This window comes from Lithobates pipiens, unplaced genomic scaffold (genome assembly GCF_037356315.1).
Source record: "Lithobates pipiens isolate NorthernLeopardFrog02 unplaced genomic scaffold, aLitPip1_a1.2 Scaffold_59, whole genome shotgun sequence".
Lineage (NCBI taxonomy): Eukaryota > Metazoa > Chordata > Amphibia > Anura > Ranidae > Lithobates > Lithobates pipiens.
Window position 1 is genome coordinate 3,126,538 of NW_027507880.1, and position 15,737 is coordinate 3,142,274.

The following is a 15,737-nucleotide window of genomic DNA, read 5'->3' on the forward strand; positions in this document are numbered from 1 at the left end:
CGGAGTACCACAAAGTATGTTGTATGGCAAACTTACAGTATATGCCCAGCCAGCATGCCCAAAAGATCTAACTTTGCCCACCATACCTGGAATGTTACATATTATACCAATCACTCAGTTCCTTGTCATGACTTATATAAATGTATAACTACAGCTACAGTATTATACAATCACTTACAGTGGGTAACATGGAATCTTTATAACTTACTCTTCTCCAATTTTATATGCAACTGATTGCAATATTTTTCTCTTGTTAAAATTTCAAACCTTGTAAAAGATCTTCCCTTGACTTAGTGGCACTATATAACGTGCCAAGTAAACATCTCAACATCTTCCAAGGTTGTCTTGGGCTGAAGGAGCTTGAGGGTAAGGATAAGCGATTGATAAGAGATTGTATGCAGTGTTTAATTTCTACTGAATATTAAATGAATATATATATGCATACTTAAAGGGACTTTAAATACATCACTTACATCATTTTACTTCTTTCCAACAGTGTAAAAAATTATTTTTTTAATAGCATATTGTGTATTTTTTAGCACATTGCATAACTAATCTTCAGTTACTTGTCTTCCATATTAATGGTATGGTTATAGATGATGGATTTATTTTTTATTTTTTATGTATTCGTTTTTGTAGCTGCTTTAGAAGACTGTCTTCTCCCATGAACAATTTTGTTATATTTGCTGTTTTAACCACTTATTGACAAATCTCAAAGCCTGAACCCAGTTTTTAACTCAGACATGTATTAGTAAAACTTTACACATCTTTGCAACTATTTAATGCATCTAGGTGAATTATACCTTGTTTTATTTTTCATGACAAATTGGACCCTCCATTTGCTGGCAAGTGGTAAAGGATATCTCTTATTTTTTTTGTTTTTATATCAAAAGGAGTATTTTTCTTTCCATTACCATGACCCACCACCAAAGAACAACCCAAAATCAATTTTCCATTTCCTAATATTCACAGCGATACCATATACAGTATGCTTTTGTTATTTGTGCTGTGTACCCATAGTAGGGCCCAGAAACAATAGTGCATTTTTAGTAGACATGTGCAATTAGTTTCGTAACAAATCGAAAATCGGCCAAATTTTGCATCTTTCGGACATTCAGATGCATCCGAATGTCCAAAGAAAAAAATAACAAATTTCAACTAATACAAAAGAAATTAGAGCGGATATAACGAATGAATTTGACATGATTCAATAATTCATTAAAGATCTAATGAAACAAAAGGTCAACTCAAAGTAAGTCTTACAGTCCAATCAGCTGATTAGATTTGTGCTGGAGGTTGGATTACTGGCTAAGTGCTTTCATGAGAACTGAGTGAGAAGGGTGTTGAGTAGAGGAGAAGAGATATTGTCATTGTGTGTGTTAATCAATTCAATAATCAAAAGACTTTCCAAACTACAAATCATTATCACAAATATATATATACATACATAATTATCGAATCAAATTGATATACATACAAAACGAATCAATTCAGTATATCGTCACTCTACAGAAATAACAAATTATCTGAAAACGAATTAACGTAACATAACGAATATAACAGAACGAAATTATGTATTTTACGAATGAAAATGAAACTAAACTAAACTAAATTTTCCATTGTAATTTTTAGTGCTGACCTTGACTCTAACCTACATCAAACCCTGATCTAGCTATTTAATGATTTGTTTATTTATTTTTTTATTTTTTTAATACAGACTTTTTTTTGCCCACATTCTTCTCCTCTAGCAAGGAGAAAAGGATGCAATGGGGGTTATTTAGTAAAGGAAACTCCACTTTGCATCGCAAGTGCACTTGAAAGTGCATTGAAAGTGCACTTGGAAGGAAAATCGCTGTAGATCCGAGGGGGACATGCAAGGAAAAAAAAACAGCATTTTAGCTTGCACATGATTGGATAATAAAATCAGCAGAGCTTCCACTCATTTCAGATCTACCCCTTAGATTTAGAGTGACTGCACTTCCAAGTTCACTTGCAGTGCACTGCAAAGTGGATTTGCCTTTCGTAAATAATTCCCAATGCATCTTCTTTTCATTTTAATAGGAGAAAGAGTATAATGGCAGGTTAAACAGTAATGCCGTGTACACACGATTGGACTTTTCGATGGACTAGGACTTTCGGCGGAGGTCCGACTGACTTTCTGAACGAAACAGACTTGGCCACACACGACCGAACTAAGTCCGTTCGAAAGCCCGTTCATTTTGAACGTGATGACGTAAACAGGACTAAACAAGGAAATTCAATAGCCAGTAGCCAATAGCTGCCCTTGCGTCATATCTGGTCTGTTGGACTAGCACACAGACAAATGTTTTTTCTGATTTTTAGTCCGTCGGACTTGAGTCCGTCGGATAGATTTGAAACATGTTTTATTTCTAGGTCCGTCTGACTTTTGGGAAAAATAAGTCCGCTGGAGCCCACACACAATCGAATTGTCCGACCGATACCAAGTCTGCCGGAAAGTCCGATCGTGTGTACGTAGCATTAGTGATCATTATGATAACCAATCATAGAGTATAATGAGGATCATATGATCAGGAGCCCACCCTGATCATGCTATGCAGCATGCGCCTAGCACAAACACAGTTACGCACATACACTATATTACTAAAAGTATTGGTATGCCTGCCTTTACACACACATGAATTTTAGTGGAATCCCATTCTTAGTCTGTAGGGTTCAATATTGAGTTGGCCCACCCATTGCAGCTATAACAGGTTCAACTCTTCTGGGAAGGCTGTCCACAAGGTTTAGGAGTGTGTCTATGGGAATGTTTGACCATTCTTCCAGAAGCGCATTTGTGAGGTCAGGCACTGATGTTGGATGAGAAGGCCTGTCTCTGAGTCTCTGCTCTAATTCATCCCAAAGGTGTTCTAACTTGTTAAGGGCAGGACTCAACTATCAACTTCCTCCACTCCAAACTGGCTCATCCATGTCTTTATGAACCTTGCTTTGTGCACTGGTCCAAATCATTTGGTGGAGGGGGGATTATGGTGTGGGGTTGTTTTCCAGGGGTCGGGCTTGGTCCCTTAACTCCAATGAAGAGAACTCGCGCCAACATACAAAGACATTTTGGACAATTTGATGCTCCCAACCTTGTGGGAAGAGTCGGGGTATGCCCCCTTCCTGGTCCAACATGACTGCGCACCAGTACACAAACAAGGTCCATAAAGCCAATGGGTTAAAGCCTGTTTCACTTTTTTCACCTCCTGCCCCAAAGACACAGTATATAATAAAATGCAAAGCAGAACAATATTCCCAAAAACAGGTTTAACCATTGGAAGATTTTCTTTCAACTGAAAATGACAGGTTTAGTTGCCTTATCTGCAATGTTCCCTCTACTAAAGGTTACTTGCTTGTCCTTAGAGGAACTCACTACCATCCCATCAAGAAATATCTAATCATCATTTCATGCTTTGGCTCAGTTGCTCCTTCAAGCTTATATTTTTATGGATATAACTGTAAAGGAAAAATATATACAGCTCTAAGTTTTGCTAAAGCAATACTAGAATACTCACACAATACTTGAGTAAACAATTTGCTACCTGTTGTGACCTAGAGAACTGTCTACTTTATAAAGGGTGACCACCATATAAATATTCATCTATCAAATTCAGATTAGCAAGGGATAGCAGAACACATTGTCTCAAACTTAGATATTTGAAGAAATATCAATACATTTTACACACATAGATTTATGAATGAACCTTAGGAAAATATCAACCCAAGTAATATTTTAGCTATAAAGTAGAGTATAGTGGATATAATCAGCCCCTGGCTGCTTATTCGTCTTGGATACTCCAGCATTGAGAGCTCCCACACACAATTCCCAATTCTGGTCCTGTCAACTTGGGAGGTTTGGGTGTCCCACCTTTGTGTCTCATAGTTCCTCTTGTTACACTTTAAATATATTAAAATCAATAAAAATTCCAGAAATGACGGTAGGAGGCACTCATGGGCACAGTAGGTGTGCAGATCCAGGTTCTTAGCACAGAGATCTCACCAATAGATTGTTAGATGATTACATTTTTGCATAAACACCTAATCCCTCTCTATCCTTGGACGCAGTGTTGTGTGTAGAGTGGGGCATTGTAAATTAGTTGTGTCCAGTGGAAAATAGATAATGTTAATATTCCCATCGTACACATTCCTGGAACAGGCTCATAAGTAGCTGGCACCACAGCAACATCTCATCTCCAGTCACCAACATGGAGATTGGAAATATCTCAGGTCAATGTGCATATTTGCCAGCACACCACGAATAATCAAATGTCGTCTGAGAAGTTTTTATTGAGGAATAATCATATGACAAAAGAAAGAAAGGAAATGTTTCGGAGCAGCACAGGACACATTTGTCAGGCATGTGATGAGTGTTCATCCAACATCAGTGCCTGACCTCACAAATGCTCTTCTGGAAGAATGGTCAAACATTCCCATAGACACTCCTAAACCTTATGGACAACCTTCCCAGAAAAGTTGAAGCTGTTATAGCTGCAAAGGGTGGGCCAACTCAATATTAAACCCTACAGGCTAAGACTGGGATGCCATTAAAGTTCATGTGCAGGCAGGGGTCCCAATACTTTTGACAATATAGTGTATATACATTGACCAGTGAGAAACAGAGGAACATTTCACTGTTAATATTGGCAAATGACTGATATAGGCAAACCCCATGTCTTATATATTTTCCCTGGAGAGTCAAAACTGGCATTGTATATAAATATATATAAGAACAAATCACATTTTTTTTTAATTGCTATTATTCACTCTTTACCAGATGGTGTCAGCTAATATGGATATATCTAAAACTGGGTACAACCAGTATTTGGTTAAAAGGCCAGTCTATGCCGAAACAAACTTTCAGGCGGAACATGAAAAGAAAGAAATTACCCAGAAAAAAATTCGGGAAAGATTGCAAAACAGCTGCAGGTATGCTTTTATTTCAATGATTTACAAAGTAAATTAAAAATAAGTCCACTTAAAACTGAAATGTGTTATTTATGGAATCTGGAGAGTTAAAATGGAGTTCCAGTCAAAGCTCTAGCTCCACCACCATCACTCTTTCCCTGAAACCTTTTTTTCTTTTGAAATATATATATACCTTTTTCTTTTTTTTTTCCTTTAAACCCCTCTGACAATCTCTTCTAGTAGCCAATAGCTTTGGTCTAGGAATTTGATCTGAGCATGCGTGGCACTTTGTCCGATCGGAATTCTCTACACACAATCGGACAAAGTCCGATCGGATCATGTTGTCGGAAAATTTTATAGCCCAGCTCTAAAACTTTGTCCGTCGGATATTCCGACGGAAACAGTCCAATGGAGCCCACACACAGTCGGATTATCCGACAACATGGTCCGATCGGACATTTTCAATTGGAATGTCCGACCGTGTGTACAAGGGCTTAGAGAACACATGTGGCTGAAGGAAAATTTGACAGTGTTTCCTTACTGAACATTTATAAGTTGTATCTTACCAAAGAAAAAAATCTCGCACTCTTCACAATCATGTCTTATTCACGTCATCAGTTTTCGGCAACACCTATCTTTGTGAGCGACTATTTTCAAGCATTAAGCACACGAAAAGGCAAAGTTAGAACCAAAATATCTGATGAGCACCTTGAGAATTAATGGAATTGCTACACTAGCCATCCAATCAGATAATAATGGATTAGTTAATCAAAAACAGTGTCAAATATTGCACTAGTTTTATGTTGCCCTCTTTTACTTTTATAATGAAAAAATATAAAAGAAAAATTAAGTTTTTATACTCAGATGCCTAAACATTTTTACTTTAATGCAAGGAATGTATTAAGGTAAAAAATGTTTCGGCTTCACAACCACTTTAGTCAAGTAGCATCCACATGAATGACAGGACTCAAGGATTACCAGCAGAAGATTTCCCAAAGAATCACACTGCCTCCGTCAGCTTGCTTTTTTCCCATAGTGTATCCTGGTGCCATCTCTTCTCCAGCTAAGCAATGCACAGGCACCTGGCCATCCACATGATGTAAAACAAAATGTAATTCATTGTACCAGGCCACTTCTTCCATTGCTCTGTGGTCCAGTTCTGATGTTCATTTGCCCATTGTAGGCACTTTAGGCTAAGGACACGGGTCAGCATGGGCATGTGCACCCTGACCAGTCTTCGACTACGCAGCCCCATACACAACATACTGCGATGCCCATTTTTTCTGCTTTCAACAAATCAACTTTGTGAATGACATGTTTACTTGCTGTCTAACATAACTCATAAACTTTCAGATGCCATTGTGATAATCATTATTATTCAATTAAATTATCAGTTTGTGAATGTGTGCAAAGTGGTGCAGTGCCAGTAAAGACAAAGGTTCCAGTTGCAACTAAGCAGAACTTGTATTGAGAAGAAAGTTTAATGATAGAAACAGCCCAGCGAGAAGGCACCCAACTGCGAACACTCACAGTATGTCTGGCCAAAGTAGAATTGAGCATATGTCACAGGGGGTGGCATGCAGCCTGGCCAGTCTGCATTCAAGCGGAAGGATTCCAAGAAGGAGGGCATACTTGTCAGGAACCTCTCCCTACTGCTAGTCACTTTCCCTGACAGACAGGAGATCTGTCCCTAACCTGTCCACTTGCAAAAATGTGTGCCAAACTTAGGAGCCAGGGTCTTAAATAGACTCTGCCAGACACAAGATGGCCTTAGAGTCACATGGGTGGTCAGCAACCAACTGGGTTGCTGCCCAAGTGAACCAGGAACTGCAGAGTAACCATGTTCTTCTTGGCTTCCTCTCTTTCTGTGATGCCGCTACGATTAAGCACCACCTGCAGTGGAGAAAAAAGACTGCACCTGCCTAAAAGTGGTAATAACGTTTTGGCTGATTGGTGTATATGAGCTGTTTTACCTGTCAAAGGATTTGTACACATTTCTGCCGCACAGTACAGACAAGCTGATGATGCCACTTTCTTACAGTTATGGAATGTTTAAAGAGTACAGTGGTGTAATTTTTCCACCTCCAGACTGCTTCGACCCATCCCCTCTGACACATCTGGTTGAGTGCAACCTATTACAAAAAAAGCTTATAAGAGCACACCCTGCATCTGACTAAACTATAGCACCAGGGAATAAACACCAGGCTGTTCAACTGGAAGTAAAGTGGGTATGCTGTAACAGATAAGGGCAAATGGCAATACATACATAAATGAGCAGGTAGAAAATTCAGCTTGTTCACAGTAAGCTAAACCAGGGGTCTCCAAACTTTTCAAACAAAGAGCCAGTTTACTGCCCTTCAAAATTTGGGAGGACTGGACTGTGACCAGTGGGAGTAGAAAATGCTCTGGCATCTGTGGGAGTAAACCATGTCATAGGCTAAGTGGTCAGTGGGAGTAGAAAAATTACATCATTGGTGTCAGTGTGAGGATAAGTACCCTATTGTTGGTGTCAGCGGGAGGAATAGTGCCCCGTCTTTGGTATCAGTGGAAGAAATAGTGCCCCAAAGGCCAGATAAAGGCAAGCAAAAGGCCAGATTCGACCCACAGGCCACAGTTTGGAGACCCCTGAGCTAAACTAGACTTGGGAAACTTAACATTAATAAATCACAGGGATCCGATGGCTTGCACCGAAGGGTACTTAGGGAACTCAGTCAAGTAATTGCCAGACCATTGTTCCTAATTTTTACTGACAGTCTACTGACTGGAATGGTACCAGCTGATTGGAGAAAAGCCAACGTAGCACCAATATTTAAAAGGGCCCAAAATACATCCCTGGGAATTACAGACCAGTTAGCCTAACATCAATAGTATGTAAACTCTTGGAGGGGGTGATAAGGGACTATATACAAGATTTTAGTAATGATAACGGTATCATTAGCAGTAATCAGCATGGATTCATGAATAATCGTTCTTGCCAAACCAATCTATTAACCTTCTATAAGGAGGGGAGTTGCCATCTAGATAAAGGAAGGCCTGTAGATGTGGTGTATCTGGATTCTGCAAACACATTTGACACAGTTCCCCATAAACGTTTACTGTACAAAATAAGGTCCATTGACATGGACCATAGGGTGAGTACATGGATTGAAAACTGGCTACAAGGGGCGAGTTCAGAGGGTGGTGATAAATGGGGAATACTCAGAATGGTCAGGGGTGGGTAGTGGGGTCCCCCAGGGTTCTGTGCTGGGACCAATCCGATTTAATTTGTTTAAAAATGACCTGGAGGATGTGGTAAACTGTTCAATCTCTGTATTTGCTGACGATACTAAGCTAAGCAGGGCAATAAATTCTCTGTAGGATGTGGAAACTTTGCAAAAAGATCTGAACAAATTAATGGGGTGGGCAACTATATGGCAAATGAGGTCCAATGTAGAAAAATTTAAAATAATGCATTTGGATGGCAAAAATATTAATGCAATGTATACACTGGGCGGGGGGGGACCTCTGGGGAATCTAGAATGGAAAAGGACCTGGGGGTCCTAGTAGATGATAGACTCAGCAATGGCATGCAATGTCAAGCTGTTCCTAAAAAGCAAACAGACTATTGGCATGCATTAAAAAGGAGATAAACTCCAGAGATAAATATATATGGATAACCATATATTTAAATATGTCCCTAGAGAGGTACCTCTGACTATGAATGATTAAAGTGATTGTAAAGTCTCATTTTTTTTCCTATAAAAATAACAAAAATGTTATTCTTCCTATACTTGCAGTGGATTTGCACAGAGCAGCCCGGGTTATCCTCTTTTCTGGTCCCTCTTTTGTCTTCCTGCCCCATCCCTCCTGTTCAGTGCCCCCACAGCAAGCAGCTTGCTATGGGGACAACTGAGCTGAGTCACAGCTCCCTATGTCCATTCAGAGAAGGAATACTGACCCAGTCCTGCCTCCTCTCTCCACTGATTGGCTAGCTGACTTTGGCTGAAACACAACAGAGGTGCCATTGGCTGCTGCTGCTGTCAATTAATCAGGAGGGAGATCCTTGGATGGCTAAGACACTTGTGCACATCGCTGGACAGAGAGGGACAGCAGGGGAAAAAATTCCTTCCTGATCCCAGAGAGGCAATTGAATTTTCACTGGATCAACTTTACCTATAAATGTTATTACCTAGTTATATTATGTACATTTAGGAATTAATCCAGGCCTTTCTTAAAGCAATCTAATGAGCTGGCCAGAACCACCTCTGCAGGGAGTCTATTTCATATTTTCACAAAGTGAATAACTCAAAACCAAGTTCACTAAATGGACCCCTTATATATTTATACATAGTGATCATATCCCCCCTTAATCTCCTTTTCTCAAGAGTGAACAAATTCAGTTCCTCTAATCTTTCCTCGTAGCTGAGCTCCTCCATGCCTCCTCAGTTCCGTTGCTCTCCTCTGTACTTTCTCCAGTTTCCTGATATCCTTTTTGAGAATTGGTGCCCAAAACTGAACTGCATATTCCACATGAGGTATTACTAATGATTTGTACAGGGGCAAAATTATATGTCTCTCTGGAGTCCATAGCTTTCCTTGTCAAAATATTTTATTGTAGAGTTCAAAAAAGACAATACATTATATAAGTAACATATTATCGAAATAATATATTCATGTAAAAGAAGCTCATTTACACTACTATACAAAGAGAAGAGAAAAAAAATCTAGAAGTATATTCTAAAGGAAAATAAATAATGTCAAGTGCAAAATAACAATGCTGTAAATGGTAAGTGTATAGAATTCAAGGTATTATATATTAATATAGGAGTAATAATCACTATTTAAGTGAGTAACATTAAAAATGCAAAAAATAATGGAAATAATAATGAAAGTACATAAGAGAAGGAAGGAGAAAGAAAAAGTAGAGAAAGGTATAGTGGAGAAGTGGAAGAGTCCGCGAGGTCAGGCCATGAGCCAATACTGCAATTGGAGAATACATGTTATACATTTCCTTATTCCATATACCATGGCAATAGCACTTGGTTGTCAAAGGTTGGTGGCATGGTATATGCAATCCAAGGCTTCCACATCTTTCCAAATTTAGGGATCATGTTCATTTCAATAGCTAACATTTTGGCCTGTGTCATAGTATTATTCATCTTATTCAATGCTTTCTTTTCGACCAAGTTAGAAGACTTCCAGGCCCTTGCTAACATTTGTTTAGCTGTTGTAAAGAGATACACTAGCAGATTAAATTGATTATGTGTTATATATGTTCATCAATGCTGTTGCAGGATCCAGAATAACTTTCTTATTGAGGAGTTTAGATGCAATATTGAATATACCCTTCCAAAATATTTGAGCTTTTGGACATGAACGCCAAATATAAAATTGCGTTCCCAATTCAGAGCATCCCCTAAAAAATTGTGCAGAATAGTTTTGTACATATTTAGCTATTCTAGCTGGTACTAGGTACCATCTTGTTAATACCTTATAATTAGCCTCTAACGCCAATATGTTAGGGGATGCTGTTTTTGTTGTAGATCATATTTGATTCCATTCCGAACAATCCAGTTTCCGCTCCAAGTCCATAGCTTTCCTAATACAAGAAAGGACTTTACTCACTTTGGAAACCGCAGCTTGGCATTGCATGTTATTATTGAGCTTATGATCTACCAAAAGCCCCAGATCCTTCTCCACTATGGATTCCCACAGTTGTACTCCCCCTAATATGTATGATGCATGCATATTCTCAGGCCCCAAGTGCATAACTTTACATTTCTCAACATTAAACCTCATCTGCCACATAGACGCCCAATTAGACAGAGAATTGAGGTTGGCTTGCAAAAGGGAGCCATCCTGTAAGGACGTTATTCCAGTGCATAGCTTAGTGTCGTCTGCAAAGATAGAAATGTTACTTTTTATCCCAGACCCATCATTTATAAAGTTATTTAAATGTAGGGGTCCAAACACTGAACCTTGTCTAAGTATAGATCTCTGTTTGCCCCAAACATGCATAAATTCACTTAGGGTACGTTTACAATTTTTGGCTCCCTCTGAAGAGCGATCCATGGTATTTACCAGGTGGTAAGAAGCCATAATGTCATCCTCTCACTGCTTGCTTTAACCCTTTAAAAGCCAAACCACCGCAACCATGTACGTTTCAGTTGAATGATTCCCATTTAGCAGGCAGTGCTTCCCTCCAAATGCGAGGGAGGGATAACTTGTGCACCTTTGTAAACTGGCTGTGCAGCTTGATGAGGAGAGGTTGGAAGGCAGTAAAAATGCAAAACAACTATGTATTTTTACCATCCCCATCCCCTAGTGTAAACAAGCCCTTAGGTTTCATGTATACTGGGAGTTTAGCCCCGTTGCATAAGATACTGGTGTTGGCAGAAGGGGCATTGATGTCATGATGTCAACCTATAAAACTATGAGAGGCTAAAACCTGCTGTGGCTGGACAGGGCTGTACAGTGCAATTAGTGTCAGTAATGTTTAGAGCAGTATGCCCCCTGGGACAAATGCCTGCAAGCATTTGGGGCCCTGTGCATTCAGGGATAAAAGGTCCGTAAACACAGATTTAAAACACCAGGAGGGTTGCACTGCAGCAAATGGCAGCTTCCTCGACTGAAAAGGATAGGAGGGTTTAGTTCCGCTTTAAATCAAAGGGGTTTAGTTCCACTTTAACTTCATTTTGAAGACACCTGTCTTCAGTTTGGCTCAATTACATTTATATCAGTTTGCAAGAAGTTTCCAGACCTCCTTATGGCAATTTGGGGTCAGTGGTAGTTAGTTTGCCACTGTAATGGCACTGTAATTTTCCATTGAAAGGAAAATTATACAAGGAATGAGAATAGAACATTTTAGTGTTTCTCAAGTTAGTTTCCATGCATTTGTTTGTTTTTTTTTTTTCAATAAAAATAATATAGCAAACTCATTGAAGAGAAGAATGTTGGAAAGGAAGCAAATAACTGTGTTAATGGATAACTGAAGTGCTTATAAAGCTGCTTATTGGCTATCATATACCCATTATAGAGTTACAAACAAGTATAGAAAAAGATAGTTTGTTTTAAATCACCTGACCATATAACTGTCTTTGTCTATGCATAGGGGTTAGGTCATTACATAAAAAGACACAAAAAGTTCTACATCAGCGAATAGGTTGAGGCAATTCTAAGCAATGTAGCCAGTTAGTCCTATTTCAATGTTCCGTTAGGGAATTGCCTAAACTCAGGTATACTGTTTATACTTTATTTGCACTAACATGTTCACCATTACGTTTGTCTAGATGTCCTGTACATTCCTTTTTAGCGAGACTCAATACTTTTTGTTCTTTTCCTTGCTATGTCTGCGTCCGCAATGCTATGACTTTCTGTATTATCCTTTTGTTAAAAAAAATAATAAAGAAAATAAATAAAAAAGACACAAAAGTTATTTATGAAATACAAAGTTAGAATAACTTTGGGGCCAGATTTTACAGACACACTAGGCACTGTCTATATAGACTAGAACAGTGGTCTCCAAACTTCAGCCCACTGCTCACCTTTATCCAGCCCTTGGGGCACTTTTCCTCCCACTGACACCAACAATGGGGTATGATTCCTGCTGCAGACATCAACACTTGGGTACTTTTTCTCCCATTGACATCAACGATGGGGCACTATTCCTCCCACTGATACCAATGATGGAGCACTATTTCTCCCACTGACGGGACACTATTCCTCCCACTAATACCAATGATGGGTCACTATTCCTCCCACTGATACTAGTCATGGGGTACTATTCCTCCCACTCATACCAATGATGAGGCACTATTCCTCTTACTAATACCAATGATGGAGCACTATTCCTCCCACTGAAGGGACACTATTCTTCCCAATGATGGGTCACTATTCCTCCCACTGATACCAATGATGGAGCACTATTCCTCCCACTGACTCCACTAACGGGACACTATTCCTCCCAATGATGGGTCACTATTCCTCCCACTGATGCCAATGATGGGGTACTATTCCTCCCACTCATACCAATGATGGGGCACTATTCCTCTTACTAATACCAATTATGGGATTCTATTCCTCCCACTGAGACCAGTGATGGGACACTATTCCTCCCACTGATACCAATGATGGGGCACTATTCCTCCCACTGAAGGGACACTATTCCTCCCAATGATGGGTCACTATTCCTCCCACTGATACCAATGATGGAGCACTATTCCTCCCACTGACTCCACTAACGGGACACTATTCCTCCCAATGATGGGTCACTATTCCTCCCACTGATGCCAATGATGGGGTACTATTCCTCCCACTCATACCAATGATGGGGCACTATTCCTCCTACTAATACCAATTATGGGATTCTATTCCTCCCACTGAGACCAGTGATGGGACACTATTCCTCCCACTGATACCAATGATGGGGCACTATTCCTCCTACTAATACCAATGATGGGGCACTATTCCTCCTACTAATACCAATTATGGGATTCTATTCCTCCCACTGAGACCAGTGATGGGACACTATTCCTCCCACTGATACCAATGATGGAGCACTATTCCTCCTACTAATACCAATGATGGAGCACTATTCCTCCCACTGACACCAATGATGGGACACTATTCTTCCACTGACATCTATGGTTGGGCACTATTCCTCTTACTGACATCTATGATGGGGCACTATTCCTTCCACTGGTACCAATAATGATACACTATTACTCCCACTCAAATCAGTAATGGGACACCATTCTTTCCAGCGTGGGAACAGCGTGGATCTACATACAGGGAATCTGTTACAGGGTGAGTTACAGCTGTTTTGTGGCATGCTCTGGTGGATTTATCCTGCGGATATCTCGAAGGATACCTGCGGACAGTTCCCCTTCACTGTCCGTAGACAGCCTGGAGGCCACTCCTGCTCTATCCACCCTGCAGGGATATCAGATCCGTGTGAGCTGTGGTGCGGCGGAGGCTGGAGCTCATCCCTTGAGCCACATTCCTGAGAGATCATCCTCATCATCTTCTGTTCCAGTGTGGGGAACGGGCGATAGCCCAGTCTGATAGACACTGTGTATAGACATCATTGTTTCCTGCACCCATTACCATCTTTAGTCTAAAGATCTGTTCCAGCATATCATAGACACTATACACAGACATCTATGCCATCCATTGTTCTGCTGTTGTTTGTAGTTCCACAGAGTTTAACATCTTTATGACAGGGATCACTGTGAATTCAATTACAGTTCTGATTTGCACATGGATATTGTCTCCTGATTATACACCATCTATTGGATCAGCTATTCTACTTTAGTAATCAATATTCTTTGCATGCAATTAAACACCTTAGAGCTATCTGAAGATTTAACGGATTGCCACATAGCAACACTTGACTGCTTTTACTTCCCTCCCCACTTCAGGGAATTGTTTGCTGAAGCTGTTAAAGCTACATTTCACCAATAACTCTCTGTAAGAGCCGGATGAATTGTGCTACAGTTACTGTTTGCTGAAGTTGTATTTATTTATTTGCTGTTTCCTATTCTTATGTGAAGGAGCAGTAGAGGGGGGGTCTGACACTTATACAAGTCATTCCTCTGCTCTCCTGTAGCCCACTCACATAGGCACTTATTTGGGTATAGGAAATATAGTGTGCATTGTTGAATATTTGAATTACAAAGATGATGGTTATTTTGCTACCAATAATATTCTTTGTAAGACAACCTTTTTTGGATTAAATTCAGGTTTGTTCTTTGATTCTTTGTGCATTCATCTTATTAAGTAAACTATTCCTGATTTAACTAATTCTGGTATATTTTCTTATTGCCGCTGTTATTTAATCTCTTGACATCCGCTCTATAGCGGAATGGCGGCCACAGCGCAGACCTGAATTCCCGGGAGGCCGTCATATGACAGCTTCCCCTGTGCACGCTCCCTGTAGGGCACGCATGGGGTGCACTGTGATCACCAAGTCAATGGGACTCGGGTGATCACCGATCTGAGTAAGGGGCCGGTCCCGGGCCCCTTACCATGTGATCAGCTGTCAGCCAATGACAGCTGATCACTATGATCAAAACAAAAGCTCGTGATCTTTTTTTTTCTCCTCACGCTCACAGTGGAGGAGAAAAAAAAAGCCAATCATGGCTCATCTGAAAGGGACACCGGTCCCGAAGAGGAAGAGGCAATTATGCCTCATCTTTGCCAACTGACAGTGCCCACAAGTGCTACCTATCAATGCCCACCAGTGGTGCCAATCAGTGCCACCTAGAAGTGCTGCCTATCAGTTTAACCGATCAGTACCCATCAGTGCCCATCACTGCCACCTATCGGTGCCTATCAGTGCTGCCTCATCAGCATACATCAATGACGGACAAAAATTACCTGTTTTAAAATTTTATAACTAAAGAAAAAAATACAGTTTTTTTTTTTAATTCGGTCTTTTTAAATTTTTTAACAAAAAAAATCGCAGAGGTGATCAAATACCACCAAAATTCTTTGAGGGACAAATAATTGAAAAAAGTAGAGCAGTGGAGAGAAGACAAATAATTAAGAAGTGGACAGAGTAGTTGAGAGGGGACAAAGAATTAAGAAGTGGATAGAGCAGCGGAGAGAGGACAACGAATTAAGAAGTGGATAGAGCTGTGGAGAGAGGACAAATAATTAAAAAGGGGACAGAGCCGTGGAGAGAGGACAAATAATTAAGAAGGGGACAGAGCCGTGGAGAGGGGACAAAGAATTAAGAAGGGGACAGAGCCGTGGAGAGGGGACAAAGAATTAAGAAGTGGCCAGAGTAGTTGAGAGGGGGCAAAGGATTAAGAGCAGTGGAGAGAGGACAAAGG

At 40.2% G+C, this 15,737-nt stretch overlaps 1 protein-coding gene across 1 annotated transcript in view; it reads left to right on the forward strand.

The window, feature by feature from the left end:
• Positions 1-227: 227 nt before the first annotated feature.
• Positions 228-15,737, forward strand: part of LOC143958177 (pendrin-like) — a 109,161-nt gene continuing 93,651 nt past the window's right edge. The window contains exons 1-2 of the mRNA XM_077467644.1: positions 228-366; positions 4,793-4,944. Of these exons, the coding sequence (XP_077323770.1) occupies positions 4,793-4,944 (152 nt within the window). The 5' untranslated portion in view covers positions 228-366. The remainder of the gene's footprint in view (positions 367-4,792; positions 4,945-15,737) is intronic.